The sequence below is a fragment of the Felis catus genome, chromosome E1 (genome assembly GCF_018350175.1).
Source record: "Felis catus isolate Fca126 chromosome E1, F.catus_Fca126_mat1.0, whole genome shotgun sequence".
In the NCBI taxonomy this organism is placed as follows: Eukaryota; Metazoa; Chordata; class Mammalia; order Carnivora; family Felidae; genus Felis; species Felis catus.
Window position 1 is genome coordinate 47,272,565 of NC_058381.1, and position 21,592 is coordinate 47,294,156.

General features: G+C 43.0%; 1 protein-coding gene across 3 annotated transcripts in view; it reads right to left on the bottom strand.

The window, feature by feature from the left end:
* Positions 1 to 1,438, bottom strand: part of SMURF2 (SMAD specific E3 ubiquitin protein ligase 2) — a 118,607-nt gene extending 117,169 nt beyond the window's left edge. For all 3 annotated transcript variants that reach the window (XM_045044237.1, XM_023243701.2, XM_023243700.2), the window contains exon 1: positions 1,342 to 1,438. In XM_045044237.1, the coding sequence (XP_044900172.1) occupies positions 1,342 to 1,393 (52 nt within the window). In that variant the 5' untranslated portion in view covers positions 1,394 to 1,438. The remainder of the gene's footprint in view (positions 1 to 1,341) is intronic.
* Between the last annotated feature and the right edge of the window lie 20,154 nt (positions 1,439 to 21,592).

A 21,592-nucleotide genomic window follows, 5' to 3' on the forward strand; every position in this document is an offset into this window, starting at 1 on the left:
TTTAAGTTGCAGCCAATTTACAGTCAGGCTAAATTCTCAAAAACCAAGTTCACTGCAAGTTTTTATCTGTAAAGTTCAGCCAGTGGACTGGGATGTGACACACAAGCATTCAATTACAAAATTAGTCCATATAAATCTCTACGTCCACTGTAGGCAAACATAATTACAGTTTATTCTTACACACACAAAGACACACACACACACACACACTCAGACCTTTAAGAAAAACCATCTTTCTCACCACACATTCGAACATCGACGTGGATAATTTAGTGAATGGTAAAACCAGGATAATTACACTGATTTCAATTCCACTTTTCAAATCAAAAATAGTTTTGTCCTTAAAATGGGGGGACACGACCATGTAAGAATACCAAAAACGGCACTGTGTAAGCAAAGTGTACCTGTAATGTCAAAGATTTAATGCACTTGGAATCATAAACACTTTGTAAGAGAGAAGCCTCCTACCTAGCAACCCCTCCAGACATTCTTTTCCATTTAGAAAAGGGAAGGGGAGGAGGTGGGGAGGGAGAAAACTTCGCTTGCAAGTCTGTATGAGCACATACTTAGAAATGTCCACCAAAAAAAAAAAAAAAAAAGTGTGTTTTCAAAGCAGGTCTGGAGTTAGAAGTGAGACACAAGTTCTGCGGCCTACAAGGAACAACCCAAAACATGCTACCCTACAATCAAACACTTCCAAAACACAGAGTGTACAATGAGCCGGAGTCGTCCGATCAGGCGGACGCACCGGAAAATCATCCACCTCGGTCTCCACCCTTCCCAGAGTCGTGCGTTTCAGGTGTGTGGCACCAGCTGCTGTGGCTGGCGGCAGAGAATGAAGGTTTTGCACGCGGGCATAAGTGGGCGAACAAGTTAACAAGCAGGGAACACACACACACACACACACCCTCCCGTTAAGCGCTCCATCTTTAAGGAGTGTTTACTGCGCGCAGTCAGCGACCGGATTCAATAAGCCCCGCCACAGGAGCTCCTCATCCCCCCGACGACCCCACCTGGGCAGCAACCCAGGGGTTGCTCCCCAAGGCCCGGGAGAGAGTCGTGCTCCTCGGCCAAGGCTTTCCGACCTCCACTCCGCCTGCGATTCCAACCGGAGCAGCCCTCCCTCAACAAAAGACCCCCGAGACACCGTCGGTTTTTTCAAGAATTTCCCCACAAGGGCGAGTGGTTCTGCCATTACTCCCCCTGAACTAGGCCTTCCCACGTCCCCGACCCCCAACTCACCATTGATCACGACCCTGGCCCTTCCCAAGGCCACAGGCACCCCCCGCCGGTTCGCCCACCCCACGGCTGCCCCGGCCCGGCTCCCGCCGCCCCCCTCACCTGTCAGGCGCAGCTTGACGGGCCCGTTCCTCCGGCCCCCAGGGTTAGACATGTCCCCGGCGGCGGGGGCGGCGGCGGCGGCGGCGGCGGGGCTGCGGCCGCGGCGCGGGGCCCGGGGCCGGCGGGCGGGGCGGGGGCGACGGCGAGGCGCGGCGGAGTCACCACAGCGGCCGGGGCTGGGGCCCGAGCAGCCGGCGCCGCGGCCGCCACGGCCGGAGGGTCCCGGATGTGCCGAGCGTCGTCGCCATGAGCCGCGGAGGGAGCGGGACGCCGAGCTCCCCCCTCCTCCCACTTCTCCTTCCTCGGCCCGGGCCGCACAACAAAGCGGCAGCCGCGGCCGGCCGCGCCGCCTCCGCCCGCGCCCCCGCCGCCCGCACGCAGCCGCCTCCGCCTTTCCCTCGGCTCGGCGAGGCCCAGGAGCCGACGGCGCTGCTCGGCCGAGGCGGGCGGTGCTCGGCGGCGCCGGAGCAAGACTCAGGGCTCGGCCGCTTCCTCCTCCACCCGCCCTCTTGTCTGAGGGAGCCGGGTCCTGGGGCCGCCGCCGCCACTCTTCGGCTCCGAGGGGCGGGGAGGAGACGGGAGGCGGGGCCGGAGGGGCGGGGCCTGGGCGGGCGCGCGCAGGGTGCCCGGGGCGCGGGGGCGCGGAGCCCGGGCGGGCCTGGGCTCTCTGGCGGTGGGGGGCGGTGCTCGCTGCAGCCGAGGGTCCCACACAGAACTTGGGGGAGAGAGAAGGCAAAAGAACAAAGTGGCGGCGCGGAGCTCTGTGGCACCGGGAGGGGCTTAGTGTCCTGCCCACTTAAGGCAGAGCTTTTGTCCGTGCACCGCAGATTGCATTTATTAGACGCCTACTGCGTGCCGGACGCTCAGAGAGACTGAGGCGAGCAAGGTTGGAACCGAGTCCGCTGCCCTCGGGAATTTAGCGTCGCTGGGGTGAGGAAAAAAGACACTGTTCTCGTACCAATGGCTAATGCAAATCTCCTGGGATGTTTTGCTCCTGGTACGGTGGTTGCCACCTCCACCAGGACTCACTCACCTGGTGAACGGGATCAGGTTACCTGCTTGCTCTGGCTCTTTTTCCAGCTGTAGTGCAAGGATAGGAGATTGATAATAATGCTTGAAAGGAGTATCAACATGATAAACCTTGGAGAGCAATGTATGAAAAGCTTTTCATACAATACTGTATTTCGTTATCTCAGGAGGAAAAATAGAAAATGAAACGAGTGTACCTTACCCTTTGACCCTGTAATTGCACTCTTGGGAATTTATTCTTGATATATAATAATACAGAAGATGTTCTTTGCAAAGTTCAGTTAATAACAAAAGGGGAATGAATGAGCAGCCTCCTGATGAATGATGTTACATCATCCGCATCGATTTTTAAGCAGCCATTTAAATGGTAATTATGAAAATCATATAATAGCTTGAAATGAACAGTTTACAAATAAAGTTTAAAAGCAGAACAAAAGGTTGTATGCATGCAAAAGTATCTAGGACAATGACAACTAAGAATAACTGGGGGAGACGGGAGATTTTTATATGCGCTTTGTTAGTTTTGCTTAAGGTTGTTATTAATGCAATTTTAAAATTTAGTAAAGTCTAATATATTTTAATGCTAACTCAGTGTCAGGTCATTACTTTTTTTTAATGTTTTATTTATTTTTAAGACAGAAAGAGACGGAGCATGAGTGGGGATGGGGCATTACTTTTTTTTAATGTTTTATTTATTTTTAAGACAGAGACAGAGCATGAGTGGGGATGGGGCAGAGAGAGAGAGACACAGAATCTGAAGCAGGCTCCAGGCTCTGACCTGTCAGCACAGAGCCCGACGTGGGGCTCGAACTCAGGAACTGTGAGATCACGACCTGAGCCGAAGTCAGACGCTCAACCGACGGAGCCACCCAGGCGCCCCAGGTCGTTACTTTTAATTTATTAGTAATGTCTCTTCATTCTCCAGATGAAGTACCTCCAAGAGCATCACATCAGTCTGGCTACAGCCCTACAATTAAAGTATCCAAAAAATTATATAAAGTTCTACAAGTTAGACTAGAAATTCAAAGGAGGTGAGATACCACTTCATACCTGTCAGAATGGCTAACATGAACAACTCAGGCAACAACAGATGCTGGCGAGGATGTGGAGAAAGAGGATCTCTTTTGCCTTGTTGGTGGGAATGCGAACTGGTGCAGCCACTCGGGAAAACAGTATGGAGGTTCCTCAAAAATTGAAAATGGAACAACCCTAGACCCAGCAATTACACTACTAGGTATTTATCCAAGGGGTACAGGTATGCTGTTTCAAAGGGACATGCATCCCAATGTTTGTAGCAGCACTATCGACAATAGCCAAAGTATGGAAAGAGCACAATGTCCATCGACAGATGGATGGATAAAGAAGATGTGTGATATATATAAAATGGAGTATTACCCGGCAATCAAAAAGAAAGAAATCTTGCCATTTGCAACTATGTGGATGGAACTAGAGGGCATTATGCTAAGCAAAATTAGAGAAACACAAATATCATATGAGTTCACTCATATGAGGACTTTAAGAAACAAAACAGATGAACATTAAGAGACTCTTAAATATAGAGAACAAACAGAGGGTCACTGAAGGAGTTTTGGGAGGGGGGATGGACTAAATGGGTAAGGGGCATTAAGGAATCTACTCCTGAAAGTATTGTTGTACTATATGCCAAGTAACTTGGATGTAAATTAAAAAATAAATAAATGATTAAAAAATAAAATAAATTCAAAGGAGGGTACTAGAAATTCATTCAAATTCAAATACTAAGTGCCTACTATGTGCAAGGCAGTGAACAAGTTCGAGAAATGCTTCTTCGCACTACAGAAGCTCTGACGTTACACTAATGAATTTGAACAATGGCTGCTATCACAATTTGAAAGACTGGATGGACAATGGCAATAAAATTAGCAAACTGACAGATAAATACACATTTGCCTTACTCTTACGGCACACGCTACTTCCCAACCACCCACTAACATCATTTGTAGCTTTGTATTATTAAGCAATAGTTAGGATTTCAGAAAATGATGGGGGAGCTGGGGAAGCTACCTTTTGTGAAGTTTAAAGCAGCATGTTCAGGGGCGCCTGGGTGGCGCAGTCGGTTAAGCGTCCGACTTCAGCCAGGTCACGATCTCGCGGTCTGTGAGTTTGAGCCCCGCATCGGGCTCTGGGCTGATGGCTCAGAGCCTGGAGCCTGTTTCCGATTCTGTGTCTCCCTCTCTCTCTGCCCCTCCCCCGTTCATGCTCTGTCTCTCTCTGTCCCAAAAATAAATAAATGTTGAAAAAAAAAATTTAAAGCAGTATGTTCAGATGTGTAAGTGACAGTGCAGAAAAGTGTATACATGCTTAATACGCAGAGGAGGACTCTGTTTAGGCTTGCCGGTGTATAAGTTTAAATCTCATCGTGTAAAAGAGTCAGATGAGAATAACACTATAAAACCGTACTGTTCAGCTAAACTTTCATTAGATTAAATTTCAGCATTCAGCATTAGGAGCATGCTTTGCTTCCTCATGGCAACACTTTTAGATAATAAGTTTGAGAAAAAAGGGAGGAAAAGTAATTCTTAGGGAATTCACCCTTTTCTTTCTTCCTGAAATAGAAATCCACTTCCGACATAAGTTGTACCTAGACACGTCTGTAATGGGAATGAGGATTGCAGAAAATCTTTTCAGAGCGATCTTACTCCCTTATGTCTTCTAATTTGCTCTTGGTAGAATTGTGCACCTTTTATCAAATCATTATTCTAGGCATCTGTCTCAAGTTTACTAACTCCACCTATTTCCTACTAATAAAATAAGTCTTTTTTCCATAAATGCCACTTACTAGAAACTTGCAGTGAAAATACGATAACAACAACTCATTAAATAGCATTTTGGCGCAAAAATTTTAAGCTCTTTTATTTACATATTTTAATCACTTAAAGTTGCACTCTTTATGATGGAATCCTAGACCAGAGGTGAAAATCTACACATGGTCATAAGAATATTTAAAACCTTTTGTTTGAAACATGTTTCTGTTTTCCAAGGCTAATGTTAAATTTGATGTGACTTTGCAAGAAAATGCTTACCATCTGTAGTTGGTATTTTTCTTCTGCTCCCGCCATTAATATATTTTTTACATAGAAGAGTTGTCTCCAGTAATAAAAAATCTGTCTGAGGTAAGGTTATGTTAATAATGGTACCCCTGTGAAGCCATTTTTTGAAGCTATTTTTGTAGCGTAAATTTTTAATTTAATACAGTTTATGCACCATGGAAAAAGCAAACGTCAAGCACTCAGCAGTTCCTACCACTGCTTAAAATTCAACTTTTTTTAATGGTTAAAATATCATGAATTTAATTTAATCTAATGTAGTATCTAGTTCTCGCTTTAACTAACGAAGCAGCTAAGCAGAACTCCCATGTACTTATAGCTGTTAACCTGACTCTCCCTCTCCCATCCCCACTCTTTTCCTCTCTGCCTTTGCCTGTCCTGGGTACTGAGAATTAGGTTTACTAAAAACCCTTGTGGGCAGTCCTGTCTTGACATGGTTTAGAATTAGGTTACGTTCCAAGCTGTTCTTTATGACCCCTTCCCTGATCCCCTCCCAGTAGACCTGGTTCCCAGTGATGGAAACTGAGGTCACACCTAGGACCTGTGTTTCTCCAGGTCTGGATTCCCCCCAGGCCACTGACTTTGCTCTTGCCTTTGATGGTAGTCCCTACCCACATCCCTTCCTGAAGGAATCTGCCCTCACCTACTGTTCTAACAGTGTTCTATGCTCATCCCCAGAGATGCTAATTCAACGAATTAGGGTGGGGCCCATGAATTTGCATTTCTAATGCTGCTGGTGGGGAGAACCCACTTTGAGAACCACTGCCTGATATCATGAATGAGCCTGGGTGGCCCTCTTTATACTAGGTGAGCTTGGCTTCCTGGCTATGAGATGACTGATCAAGAGGCCAGTCCGATTTTATCGCCTTGGAACTTGAAATGGGGACAGTGGGAGACTTGGTGGTGTGGAGCCGGGTTGACAGGTTGTAGGGCTGGCACCTGAGAAAGACATTTTAAGGTTCAAGTAGATGAATACATGAGGAAATCAGTGAGTAGAAACAGACTAACAAAGCAAACAAACCAAAATGGGGATGAGGTTTCATAACCCCAAAGAGGGAGACAAAGAGAGTGATTATTTGACCAGAATTCCCTCTGGACTCCTGGTCCACGAGTGACTTCTTACAATTCATTTCCAAGGAATCTCACCAGGCAGAACAACCATCCCACCCCTACTTAAGCAGGTTTAAATGGGTCTCTGTCCCTTGCATTCACTCTGTCTTCACTTGGAACACTTTTTCCTCTTCAGGCCTGTCCTGTGCATTTCTCCAAACACCCTTGATTGTCTGCCTTGCTCCCACCAATGTTCTTCCCGAGAAATGAGTCTCACCTACAACCCAGCCTGTGGCTTAGGATCCTACCACTCGGTGGTAGTGCTTTTAGAATCTACAGCACTCTGATACATATGGCTATCAGGCTCCTGAAATACGGCTAGTGATGTGCTGCAGGCATAAAATGCCCACTGGGTTTGGAAGACTTAGTCTGGGTAAAAAAGAAGGCAAGATGTCTTAATATTTTTATATCCATGGCATTGAAAATAATATTTTGGATATATTGGGCAAAACAAAATATAGTATTAATTTGCCTATGTCTTCTTGCTTTTTATTTATTTTTTAAGATTTATTCATTTATTTTGAGAGAGAGAGAGAGACAGAGAGAAAAAGAGAGCACCAGCAGGGAAGGGGCAGAGAGAGAATCCCAAGCAGGCTCCGTGCTGTCAGTGCAGAGCCTGGCACTGGGCTCAAACTCATGAACCACAAGATCATGACCTGAGCCGAAGTCAAGAGTCGGACACTCAACCGACTGAGCCACCCGGGCACCTGGTCTTTTTACTTTTTAAACCATGACTAGTGGAAAATCTGAAACCACCAATGTGACTCTCTCTGTACTTCTACTGACCAGTGGTGAATCTAGAGGGTGATGACGATCCCACTCATCTACCTCCAGAATATTCACCACCATCTGGACTCCCCACCACCCTGCCCGGCATCTGACTTTCCCTGCTATGCTTTTTAGAGTTTATCTTTCCCACCCAAGTCTCCAATCAATTTCTATAGCTAGGTCAGTTCAATAGCAACTACCTCACCCTAGTGAGAATGGGAAGATCTGGTACCAGGATCCTCTCCCTGCCCTTACCCCGCCTATCTGGTTTTGATTTAAATCGACTATCATGCACTGTACCTAAGTCTTAAGATAGGACAGATCTTGTATGACAGCTTCCTATGTTCAGTAGAGAAGTAGACTAGATGATCCATGTTATTGATTGAATTATTCTCCCCAAAAGATAGGTCGAAGCCCTAAATTCCATCCCCTGTATCGGTGAATATAACATTATTTGGAAATAGGGTATTTGAAGATGTAATCAAGATGAGGCCATGCGGGCGGGTCCTAATTCAATACGACTATTATCCTTACAAGACAAGGCAAATGCCATGTGAAGCCAGAGACACACGGAAAGAAGGTCATGTGACAACGAAGGCAGAGATTGGAGTGTGTAGCTGCAAGTGAACGAATACCAAGGATTGCTGGTCACCACCAGAAGCTAGGAAAAGGTGGGGCACCTGGGTGGCTCAGTTGGTTAAGCATCCCACTTCGGCTCAGGTCATGATCTCCCGCCCATGAGTTTGAGCCCCACATTGGGCTCTGACAGCTCAGGGCCTGGAGCCTGATTCAGATTCTGTGTCTCCCTCCCTCTGCCCCTCCCCTGCTCACACTCCGTCTCTCTGTCTCTCTGTCTCTCTCTCAAAAATAAATAAACATTAGGAAAAACATTTTTTTAAGAAGCTAGGAAAAGGCGAGCAAGGACTCTACCCAGAGTCTCAGAGAGAGCATAGCTTTGCTAACACCTTAATTTTGGAACTGTGAGAGAATGAATTTCTGTTGTTTTCAGCCGCTAAGCTTGTGCTACTTAGTTATAGGAGCCGTAGAAAATAAATATAACTTCTAAGTTCCCTGTACACCCAATTATATTAAGTGCCATACAGGTAAAAAGGCAGATTGCACAGCTGATTTTCATTATTTATTGCAGTCACAATACAGTGTTCAAAAAATAGAAAATCCTGTAAATCAAGGCCATTTTTATGCACCCATTTTCAAATGCCTTAAGTATACAGACTGCCCTGTTATATTGTAAATTCTGAGTTAAAAGAGAATGTCATTTGAAGAGATTGCATATTTTCCAAAGCCAATTTGGTGATTTAAGCATGGAAGTATTACAATTAAATGTTTGAAAAGTTATCTGTGCATGGTTTGCTGTAAGCTGATCTCATGAAGCAATACATCTTTTGGAGATGAGGTAGCAGCCCCAACCCCGGGGGAAAGGGAGCGGGCGCATCACTTGACTGCAACTACTTTGGACAACTGGGCAACATGAACAGGCTCAAAAAAAAAGTCAGATCCAATCATCTTCAAAATAAGAACTGTAGTAGCTACAACACAATCCTCTAAGGGCGGGATGGGAGGAGGAGATGTGGAAATATTTGTATGATGCAGTCTTTATGGGTAATGCAGAGAATATGGGCCAGAATGAGATCAACATGGCTCATAAGCCAATGGGTCAATGTCAACCATTGCTTGAAAACCTTCAATGACTGCTTGTTGCCTCTCGACTCCAACCCAAACAGCTTTACTAACATAAAGGAATGCTGATGGTGTGTGTGTGTGTGTGTGTGTGTGTGTGTGTACTTTTAAAAAGCAGAAAACAAAAATATGGGTGAGAAACTATCCCAATCCCAACTTTTAAATAAATATGCTTATATATTCATTCATTCAAAATTATATTGACTAAGCACATACCAGGTGCTGAGCACTGTTCTTAGAGGTTGTAATCTAGTGAGAGAAGACAACCGACATATAAAATGCTAAGTGTACAAAGAGATTATCTGTTGCTTTCTAGAGAGCATTTTCAATACTTAGGTCAAATCAATCACTGTGATTCTCCAAAGTGTTGCTGAAAATGCTGAGACAGACTTTACCTCTTTCCCACTAGACGTGAACTAGAAAGGATAGGCACTACTGGGCCATATTGTGGCCCTCAATGGCAGACACTGAGACTGGAGTCAACATAGAGGAAGAGGGGCCAAGAGATGGAGAGAATGGAATCTGATCCTGATGATCCCATTTGAACCCTGCATCCTGAAGCCATCATGCCGCTTGGGTCAGGCTTTCAGTTGCTTGCCCGTAAGAGTCCTAACTGATCCATCCAGTGAAGCCGCGTCTCTGGGGTAAAAGCTGCAGTCTGCATTATTAACTAGGTCCCCGTGTGAATAATCATTGAAGAATTGACTCCAGAACACAGGCCCGCTTAAGATACAAAAGCGGGCAGTGGGCTAGACTTGGCTCACTGACCATGGTGCCAACCCCCGCTCTAGATCTGGAGCCATAAGTAAAGAGAACAAACAGTACTGTGCCCGAGAGGGTCAGTAGAATTCAGTAAAGTGTTTGTCCAAGATCTGTAAAATCTGAAACCATTTAACAGTTGAGGGAAAGAAGCCAGTACAATCACAAGAAGAGCTAATATTTATGGAGGGCTTACTACGGGCAAGAGGGTGTGCTAAGGGTTATCTCACTTAGGACGCTTTGGTTAGCCAGGAACAGAAAACCCTCCTCAAACAAACTTAAATGATACGAAGGATTTGTATTTCATATAACATGTATTTCTGAGATTGGGGTGATTCCATGGTTGAAGTTCCAGTGGTTTAGTGATATGTTCAAGGACCCAGGTTCTTCCTATCTTATGCCTCTGCCTCCCTCAGGGTTTCGGCTTTGCTTTTAAGTAACTCCCTCCATGACCACAAGATGGCTACTACAGTCCCAGGCCTCCTCTCCAGACCAAATCATCTTTAGGAGAAGAAACAGATCATTTCTTCCTCCGCCTGCTTCTTACACGTGAAGAAATAAGGATGCCTGGCTGGCTCAGTCGGAAGAGAATGTGTCTCTTGATCTCTGGATTGTGAGTTCAAGCTCCCAGTTGGGTGTAGGGATTTAAGTAAATAAACTTAAGGAGAGAAAAAAGTGAAGAACTATTTCCCAAAAGTCCCTCCACACTAGTATCTTCCTTCTCATTTCTCATTGGTCAGAATTTGCTTAGATGCTCACTTTTAAACTAAGCATTGGCAAGAGGAATGGAAGTTCCCAGATTAGTTAAGACTAATTAGGAATCACCTCCTCATTTAAGCTATGTAGAGAATGCAGAAAACAATACAGAGGATGCATAAATACCTGCATGCAATCAGGGTTCTGCTAGGAAGGAAGTACAGGGTGGGGGTGGGGGTGGGGCTGGGGGCAGGAATGGATACTGGATAAGCAACCACATGTGATATTATTAGGTGATATTCTTTTCCATGCTTTACACACTGTGAGAAAATAAAGTTCAGAGAGAGGAAAGTGACTTGCCCAAGGTCATACAGCAAATGAGTGGGAGAGACTGATTGCAAACCCAGGTCTGCAAATACATGCCCAAGACCTCGGCCACCACACTAAAGTGCTGTGGCAGAGCTGAGGATGTCAGGGAAGAGCAGGATAGCTCCAGAGTTTGCTCCAAAATCAAGAAAAATTGAGCCAGTTATTCAACCTGTGACCAGGCCTCTAGTAGTATGTGCCACTTGCCTTTTGCTGTGTGAGAAGCAACCTCGTAATTCAGTGCGTAAAACCGTAGTAACTTATTTCACTCAACATTATAGGGGTCGGCAATTTGGACTGGGCTTCTGGTCTCAGCTGGACTCACCCAAGCATCTTTGGTCAGCTGTCAATAAGCGGGCAGATCAGCTAGGGTCTGGTTAGTCCAAAACGAACTCAGGTAAGATAGTTGACCTTTTTCTCCAGCAGGCCGGCCTGGGCTTGTTTACATGGAAGCTGCTCGGAGTCCCAGGAGGGAGAGTGGAAATACGTAAAGCCTCTCAGGACGAGTTACTTTTTTTTATTAGGGACTGAGCTGAAAAGGGATTTTCTTTCCATATTCCCCAGAAAGATTGAAGCTATGACGTTCTCATGCAACAGTATTATGCCCCGTTCCCATGTTTGTAGTTCAGGGAGTGTTCAATAGTTAGCCCTAGTTCGTGGCCACCATGACTTAGGCTCCCAGAGGATAAGGACTCTTAACCACAGCTGACAGATGATATTAGGGGTGGAACATAGTTTTCGTACAGAAAGTTGGAAAAGCAGCACCATGGTCAATGGATTGAGGCTGGGGTAAGACAACATGAGGCGAGCACCTGACAAGCAAATATTTAAACCCAAACACAGAATTATATCCAGTCGACTTGTGTCCCCACCACATATACCATGTAACAATCAAGAAACCAGAGCCATATTTTCTACTATCCTGGTAAAGTAAAAATAAACTAAATATAAATATAAATATAAACATTCATGTCTCAAATATTTATTATGCCAAATCCTGTCAAACTTGAAATGAGTGGAATTCTTAATTTTTAAGTTACTGTCTTGAAAAATATCCTTTACGGGCCCCTAGGTGGCTAGCCAGTTAAGCCCTGACTTTGGCTTAGGTCATGATCTCGCAGTTCATGAGTTTGAGCCCTGCGTCAGGCTCTGTGCTGACAGCTCAGAGCCTGGAGCCCACTTCAGATTCTGTGTCTCCCTCTCTGCCCCTCCTCCGTGCTCTCTCTCTCTCTCTCTCTCTCTCTCTCTCTCTCAAAAATAAATTAAACATTAAAAAATTAATATGTGTGTGTGTGCGCGCGCATGTGTGTGTGTATCCTTTAGAATGACTTATGTTATCTTTAGAAGGACCAAGAGGGTTTCCCCTCAAGGTCAGAACTTCCTTATTTGCAAAATTATTAAAACGTGTGGTCTAACCCATCTGAACTCACTGATGTCTTTTTTTCTGTCATTAGCAGCTTCGGTCTATAACTGTAGGCATTTAAAACATTCTGGAACTAATTTCTCAGGAAAGGAGTGAGCACAAGTAAGTTCTATTTCATCTTCTGAACCCATTCAGAAATTTACAGTCTTTAGATATGAACTTACACAGCATGAAGTTTGGCCCACAGCATTTCTGAAAGTGGAATTTGGCTCATGTGAATTCTCACAGCAAAAGAGAGATTGCCAAAGCAAGCAACTTTCTCTAAATACAGGTGAAATAATATTCTTACAGAGTAAATCCTCACAATGTGAAAACATACAGAGTAAGTTCACTGAACGTTCTCTAAAATAGTTTGCCATAGAATTGAAACCCGGAAAAGTGATTTAGGTGTCAAGACTAAAGGAAATTCCTTCTCTGCCTCATAATGTGGGAGACACAAGAGAGAACGCGGAGTAAACTGAGGTGCCCACCCCACGGCTGAGTGGACTGAATGGAGAAGATCTGTTGGCTTGAGGGAATCTCAACTTTAACAAGCTTGAGAAAAAGCACGGATATAGAAAATGGGCTGGGCACCTGGGTGGTTCAGTCAGTTAAGTGACTGACTTCAGCTCAGGTCATGACCTCAAGGTTCATGAGTTCGAGCCCCGCATCAGGCTCTTTGCTGATAGCCCAGAGACTGCTTAGGTTCTCTCTCTCTCTCTCTCTCTCTCTCTCTCTCTCTCTCTCTCTCTCTCTCTCTCTGTGCCCCTCCCCAGCTTGCACTTTCACTCTCTCAAAAATAAATAAACTTAAAAAAAAAGAAAATAGTAGAAAATGCTCATGGATATTAATACAGAAAATATACAGATACAAATATAGAAAATGAAAACTAAAGCTATCTACTATACTGCATAATGTTCATTGTTAATTTTCTTGTTGAAAATAGCAGTTTCTAATGTGCCATTTGTGATTATATTATAGCTAAGCAATCTATAATATATTCAATTAATAGAACGCCATAAGGGTCGGTAAAGACACCAAGTAGGTAAACTATATTAATGCATTTAAATGTGTATTTGTAATAAAGTTAAGTTTAAAAACTGTTTAAAAACTTGAGGTAGGCATCATCAAGAAGTTCATATTGACAGAGAGGTTAAGAATACCTGATCTAATGCAGTGATCCTATTTAGAATAAAAAGTTTTGGGGCACCTGGGTGGCTCAGTCAGTTGAGCGTCCGACTTCAGCTCGGGTCATGGTTTTGTGGTCTGTGAGTTCGAGCCCCATGTCCGGCTCTGTGCTGACAGCTCGGGGCCTGGAGCCTGCTTCGGATTCTGTGTCTCCCTCTCTCTCTGCCCCTAACCCCTAACTCTGTGTGTGTGTGTCTCTCTCTCTCAAAAATAAATAAACATTAAAAAAAATTAGAATAAAAAGTTTGTATTCCAGCAAGAAAATTTTAACTCTCACTATCTAACCATAGAGGAGAAGTTAAATAAATTATACATCCATTAAAACTACACTGTAGATATATATTCATTATACATAAGATATATAAGATAAGATATACATAAGATATACATAAGATATATAGGGGCACCTGGGTGGCACAGTCGGTTAAGCGTCCGACTTCAGCCAGGTCACGATCTCGCGGTCCGTGAGTTCGAGCCCCGCCTCGGGCTCTGGGCTGATGGCTCAGAGCCTGGAGCCTGTTTCCGATTCTGTGTCTCCCTCTCGCTCTGCCCCTCCCCCGTTCATGCTCTGTCTCTCTCTGTCCCAAAAATAAATAAACGTTGAAAAAAATTAAAAAAAAAGATATATATATATAAGACATACATAAGATATATAAGATATACATAAGATATATATATATAAAATTACATCCATTAAAACTATATTGTAGATATATAGTCATTATACATAAGATATATAGCATATGTAATATGTAAATATCAAGTATTGATAATATGTATATTTTTGACATAGAAAATGCTTCTAATATATTAAGTGGAAAAAATTTATAATACACTATTAATGTGTAACTTCATTTCTTAACAAAAAATGTAATTTATATGCAGATTTAAAGATCTTAAAAGAAACATATCAAAATGTGACTTGAGGTTATTTCTAGATAATGGGAATTTCTATTTCTTCTTCTTTTACACATTTGTATTTTCCACTTTTTTTCTACAATGAACATCTATTACTCAGTAATAAAACAGTTAAAATATTGGGTTTTAGGGGCACCTGACTAGCTCAGTCAGTAAAGATGCAACTCTTGATCTCGGGGATGTAAGTTCGAGCCCATGTTGGGTGTAGAGATTACTTAAAAATTAAAAAAAAATCTTTAAAAAAATAAAATAAAATACTGGATTTTAGCAAGATAAAAATATGCAAATAAAAAAGAATGGAGGAGGGGCTCCTGAGTGGCTCAGTTGGTTAAGCATCTGCTCTTGATCTCGGCTCAGGTCTTGATCTCAGGGATGTGAATTTAAGCCCTGCCTTGGGCTCCATGCTAGGCACGGAGCCTACTTAAAAAGAAAAAAAAAAAAGAAGAACGAAAGAAATGTCAAACAATGGATGCCAGTAGATGATGCCATCAAATGGGACTTTCATATTCTTCTTTAACTTTAATGCTTTCTAAATTTTCCACAAAAAAAGCAGCATTTATTAAAATCATGACATATATCATTAGTATTGCATCATACTAGCACATATTATATCACTCCCTATTGGACGTGAAAGGGGAAAGGAAATGGTTACACAGGAGAAAGTTCACTTCAATAAACTAAAAATAAAAATTTCTGGGGTGCCTGGGTGGCTCAGTCAGTTGAGCATCTGACTTCAGCTCAGGTCATGATCTCACGGTTCTTGAGTTCAAGCCCTGCATCAGGCTCTGTGCTGACAGCTCAGAGTCTGGAACCTGCTTCATGTTCTGTGTCTCCCTCTCTCTCTGCCCCTTCCTCACTCATGCTATCTCTCTCTCTCTCTCTCTCAAAAATAAACAAACATTAAAAAAAATTCTGCATGATCATTAACTCTTATATAAGTAAATAAAAGTATAGATTCTTTCTTCAGAAATGTCTGATTGTCAATAACGAGATTCCAAAATAAAGCGGAAAAAGGTGTAATTTGCAAATATCAGTGACACCTTTATATTGGTCCAAATGGTGGTGGGATCCCTGACTCAACACCGCCCCCTTCCTGTGGTCGTAGCATCTTTCTCTGAGACAAGGACAGCTCTATGCCGAATTCAGGCGAGAAAATCCAAGCTTAACAAGAGTCCCTTGGGTGACTTCGGTTCAAAGAGTCCATTGCTCAAGTCAAAGTTGATGAAGATGCGAACCAACAGCAGTCCATGTGGAAATGACTTCAGGCTCTTAGCTGACAATGGGCTCAGCATGAGTCATTCCAGTAACATGGGCTCTTAGCTGAATTCCTAACAGAATTCTACTGGAGGTGAAGTTCATGATGGTACCCTTCTTACCTGCAGCCCATCAGCCTAGACGATAAGCAATACTTTCAGTTCTGGGAGCTGCACTGTAAAAGGGACAAGGGAGACAGAAATCAAGTTGCTGAGGGACTTTATGTCATAGCCCATGTGGAATATTTGGAAAAGCAGAGAAAGAAAACTCAGAGGAACTCATCAGTTGCCTTAAAATAACTGAAAAACCTTCACGTTCAGGTAAATTAATCTTGTTCTCTGTGGTTTTGCAGGGTGTAGCTGGGACTAGAATTCCATTGAGACAGAACTTGAGACAGGAAGAAAGCTTTTTGAAACTTGAATTGGCAAATGACATGCTGGCCATGGAAGTGCTTCTCAAAGCACAGACTTCAAGGGAGCCCATTAGAAAAGTGCCAGATCTCGGGGCCAACCCAGACCTACTAAATCAGAACCTGACGTTCAAAAAGATGCCCAGGCAACTCACATGCACGTTCATGTCGTAGGTCACACTGGTCCAGACTGCCCATCTGGAGAGGGAATAAATGCCCTGTTCCCCTGGAGAGAAATCCAAGGCTGGGCTGCCCTCATTCAGCAGACTGTAGAGAACTCAAAAACTGCGAGATTGTCTGAGAAAGACTGTTGAGTAAGAGTGTTTATTGAAGTACAGTTTTAATTAGGAAAAAAATTTTTAATCTAAATCCGGTAAAAAAAAAAAAACTGTAATAAGATATTATGCAGCCAAGGTGCCTGGGTCCAACTCAGCTCAGGTCCTGATCTTATGGTTTGCAGGTTCAAGCCCTCCATCGGGCTCTGGGCTGAGAGTGCAGAGCCTGCTTAGGATTCTCTCTCTCTCTGCCCCTCCCCAACTTGCAAGTGTGTGTGTGTGTGTGTGTGTGTGTGTGTGTGTGTGTGTGTGCGCGCACGCATTTTCTCTCCTCAATAAATAAATAAACTTTAAAAAATATGCTGGGGCACCTGGGTGGCTCAGTCGGTTACATGTCTGGCTCTTGACTTGGGCTCGGGTCATGATCTCACGGTTGGTGGGTTTGAACTCTACATCAGGCTCTGTATTGGCAGTGGGGAGCCTGCTTGGGATTCTCTCTCTCACTCTCTCTCCCTCTCTCTCTGCCCCTCCCAGCTCACATGCTCTGTCTTTCAAAATAAATAAACTTAAATACACAACATATTATGGAGCCATTAAAAAATGATATTTTAGATTAATGTTTAAGGATGTTAAAGATGTTCATAATACAGGGAGCCTGGGTGGCTCAGTCAGTTAAGTGTCTGACTCTTGATCTTAGCTCAGGTCTTGATCTCAGGGTCATGAGTTCAAGCCCCATATTGAGCTCTGTGCTGACAGCTCAGAGCCTGAAGCCTGCTCTGTGCTGGGTGTGAAGTCTACTTTAAAAAATGTCCAGGGGCACCTGGGTGGCTCAGCCAGTTAAGCATCTGACTTCAGTTCAGGTCATGATCTCATGGTTCATGGGTTCAAGCCCCATATAGAACTCTGTGCTGACAGCTCAGAGCCTGAAGCCTGCTTTGTATTCTGTGTCTCCTTCTCTCTCTGCCCCTCCCTCACTTGCACTCTCTCTCTCTCTCTCTCTCTCCCTCAAAAATAAATAAACATTAAGAAAAAATTTTTTTAATGTTCGTAATATACTAGGGGAAGCTAAATTACAAAATATAATATGCATATATTTACCGTGTATATTTAGCATCCACTTAAAAATAATTATGAAAAACTTAAAATATATACTAAAAATGTTATCAAGTTATCAATCCTATGGAGACTGTTTTTTAAAATGCTTATAATAAAAGTAATCATTGCTCGTTATGCAATATGGAAAATGGTCGACATTACAAAGGAAAAACTAAAATAATTTATTATCTACCACCCAAAGATAACCATTGTTATTATTTTTGTATATTTCCTTTTATTCCTTATTCTATACAAATTTATGCCTTTTAAATAACACTTTTTTGGATTATAAAAGTAATACATGTTTAATATAGAGAATTTGGAAAATAAGAAAAGCCCAACAGAAAATTTTAAATCTTTTTTTTTTAAGTTTATTTATTTTGAGAGAGAGAGAGAGCACGAACAAGCACAGGAGGGACAGAAAGAGAGGGAGAGAGAGAATCTCAAGTAGGCTCCACACTGTCAGCACAGAGCCGGATGCAGGGCTCGATTCCACCAACCATGAGATCATGACCAAAGCCGAAATCAAGAGTTGGAGGCTTAACTGACTGAGTCACCCAGGCACCCCAGAGAAAATTTTAAATATTCAGATATAATGACTACCGACATTTCTATCCAACTTGTGTTTTTATGCATCAATGTAAGAAATTGTTTTAAACAAGTTGGGATTATATTGTAAAATCAATTTTATATCTAGATTTTTCACTTATCATGAGACTGTTTCCATATCATTAAATGTTGTTTGAACACAAACTGGGTGACTAGAAAGTATTTTGTGCTGTAAATATCCTTGATTTATTGCCCATTTTCTTTTTTTTTTTTTTAATGTTTATTTATTTTTGAGAGAGACAGAGACAGAATGCGAGTGGGTTGGGGCAGAGAAAGAGGGAGACACAGAACATGAAGCAGGCTCCAGGCTCCGAGCTGTCAGCACAGAGCCTGACGTGGGGCTCAAACTCACAAGCCATGAGATCATGACCTGAGCCGAAGTCAGACGCTCAACCGACTGAGCCACCCAGGCACCCCTATTGCCCATTTTCATAGTAAGGAACATTTTTGTTTCGAGTTTTTCACTATTTAGAGCTATAAAAGTACTCTTGCTCATAAACCCCTGTTTACTGGATTAGAATGAGAGGCAGAATTGGGATTATCTTGAAGTCAAAGGCCATGAACTCTTTTGGGGTCCCATCTTGTTTTGGAATCCTGAAAAGATCTCACCACGTGCCCACAAGTCTTGCTTTTCCTAAAAGCTAACAGGATAGACTGGCAATTGTCTGGACTCAGAAATTTTCTTGGAAGCGACATTTTTCCCCAAAGACATACACAATCAATTTCTTCCATACCTGTTTGCTTATTCTGATACACTCCTTTGTTTTTTTTCTTAAGTAGGCTTCACACCCGCACACAGCCCAAAGTTGGGCTTGAACTCACGACTCTGAGATCAAGACCTGAGCTGAGTCAATCATTTAACTGACTGAACCACCCAGGGGCCCCTGATACATTATTTTTTCATGGATCAATTTTGGCAATTCATATTTCTTAGAAAAAAATGTTCACTTCATCAAGAATTGGAGATTTACTAGAATCGACTTGAACATGATATATTTTAATTTTTAAGGGGTTTATTCCCATCTGATATTATATTCTCGTTCTCATTTCTAACTCTGGTTATTATGGGGGGGGGGTTGGTGTTTGTTTGTTTGTTTGTTTTTTCTTAATTAGACAACCAGATGAGTTTGGTGTTTCAAAGAATCAGCCCTTTAATTTAAAAAAAAATTTTTTTTTTTTATTTTGAGAGAGACAGGGATAGAAAGCAAACAGGGGAGGGGCAGACAGAGAGGGAGAGAGAGAATCCCAAGCAGGCTCCACACTCTCATCATGGAGCGCCATTTGGGGCTCAAACCCACAAACCATGAGATCATGACCTGACCTTAACCGACTGAGCCACCCAGGCGCCCCAGCCCTTTAATTTTTTGCCAATTCAACTTTATTTCTGACTATTATTTTTTTTATTATTTCCTTCAGAGAATAACTTCCCAGTAACAAAACAATAAAAGCAATTACAAAAGGAAAAAATTATGCATTGGATCTTATAAAATTATTTTTTTCAGTTATGCATTCCCACGAAAAATTAACATAAGAGTAAAAGAAACAGACTGTACTCTGTTCCCAAATGTGATTAGGAAATTTTAATATTTTTTATTATGCACATAACTTAAATTCACAAGAAAAAACCCCAATCACCCGAAAGGTTAATGGGCAAACTATTTGCACATACAGCTCACAAAGACATATTTTTATTTCCAAAAAAGTTTTAATTATTCAAATATTAAAATATTTCTCCTATATAAAGCAGAAAAATATAACAACAAAGAAACAACCTCATATTAGGGTTTCAGAGAACTCATTGCCTTTTTTGAAATAATAGTCCTTATTTTAAAAAATAATAATAATAGCCCTTGTTGAGGTATAATTCACATACAATTCATCCTTTTCTAGTGGGCAATTCGGCGGGTTCTAGCATATTCGGCGTTGTACAACCACATCATTATCTAATTTCAGAACATGTTCACCACCTCAGAAAGAAACACTGCACTCATCGGCAGGCACGTCCTACCCTTTTCTCCCCCAGCCAGGGACAGCCACCAATCTGCTTTCTGCCTCTATAGATTTGCTTTTTGCGTGCATTTCAAATAAATGGTTGTACAATATGCGGTCTTCCGTGACTGGCTTCTTTCACTTAACATGATGTTTCCAAAGTTCATCCATGTTGCAGCACGTGTCAGGGCTTCAGTCCTTTTCATTGTTGAATAGTATTCCACCTTAGGGACGTAACACATTTTTGTCTATCCATTCATCATCTGGTGGGCATTTGGAATGTTTCCAGTCTTCCCTGGTGACGAACGTTCACGTGGAAGTTTTCATGTGGAATAACTCATTGTCTTTTACATGGCTGGAAATCTGTAAACTGGATGTAACCCTTTGACAAAGTCATACGTAAAATGTCCGTACCTTTTAACTGCATAACCCTGCTTCTCAGAATCTGATTTAAGCAAATAAATTATGTCTAATATAAATAAATAATATGCAAGGTGGGAAAGCCCCAAGTAGGAAGTTGCTGATCATGATATGATTTAAACGTAGCCAATTTGTCGTGTTTCTCCAGCATCAGGTACAAAAATAAGAACTTATCTTCTTTAAAATTGAAATGACCGAAGACACGTTGCTGTCTTTTCTCCCAAGAGTCTTTTCCCAAGAGAAAATCGATCGGTCGCCAAAGGGTCCCATCTCCGCCACGGTTGCTGGGGTGGCTCTCCCACAGGGTCACTGTTGGAAGGGGGCTGTTGGACACTTGGCACAGGCGGGCCACCCTTGCTCATTTTCACAAGAGGTCTGGGTACCAGCCTCCCCGCACCTCTGTGGCCCACCCTGGCGAGTTCGTCCTCCAGCCCCCCGTGTCCTTCAAATGAACTCAGTGAAGAGCAGCTCAGCGAGATTCTAATCCCACTAAGCCTCATTAAGGACAGATTTGGCCACCCCTCCCCAACAACTTATGAGCTGTACCTTCTAAGGATTTTTGGTGGAGTTGCCTCACATTCCACATTCTGGAATCCTCCAGAGTATGGGGTGCCCTTTGCCTTGTATCTACCTAACCACAAGGAGACACTCCTAAAGGCCTTCCTAAAGATCAGCCCCACTGCTGACAGCTTCTGTTTTAATTTTTAAACAGTAAATGGTATTTGGGGTCCTTGGGTGGCTCAGTCGGTGAAGCGTCCAACTTTGACTCAGGTCATGATCTCACGGTTCATGGGTTCGAGCCCTGTGTCGAACTCTGTGCCGACAGCTCACAGCCTGGAGCCTTCTTGGGATTCTATCTCTTTCTCTCTTTCTCTCTCTGCCCCTCCCCCACTAGCGCTCTGTCTCTCTGCCTCTCAAAGGTGAGTAAATGTTAGAGACAATTTTTTTTAAGTAAGTGGTATTTATTTTTCTGTGAAGAGGAAATAAATTCCACACAAAAATCTAAAAATACAGGGGCGCCAGGGTGGCTTAGTTGGTTAAGCCTCCGGCGTTAGCTCAGGTCATGATCACATGGTTCGTGGGTTTGAGCCCCGCGTTGGGCTCTGTGCTGACAGCTCAGAGCCTGGAGCCAGCTTCACGTTCCGTGTCTCCCTCTCTCTCTGCCCCTCCCCTGTTCGCA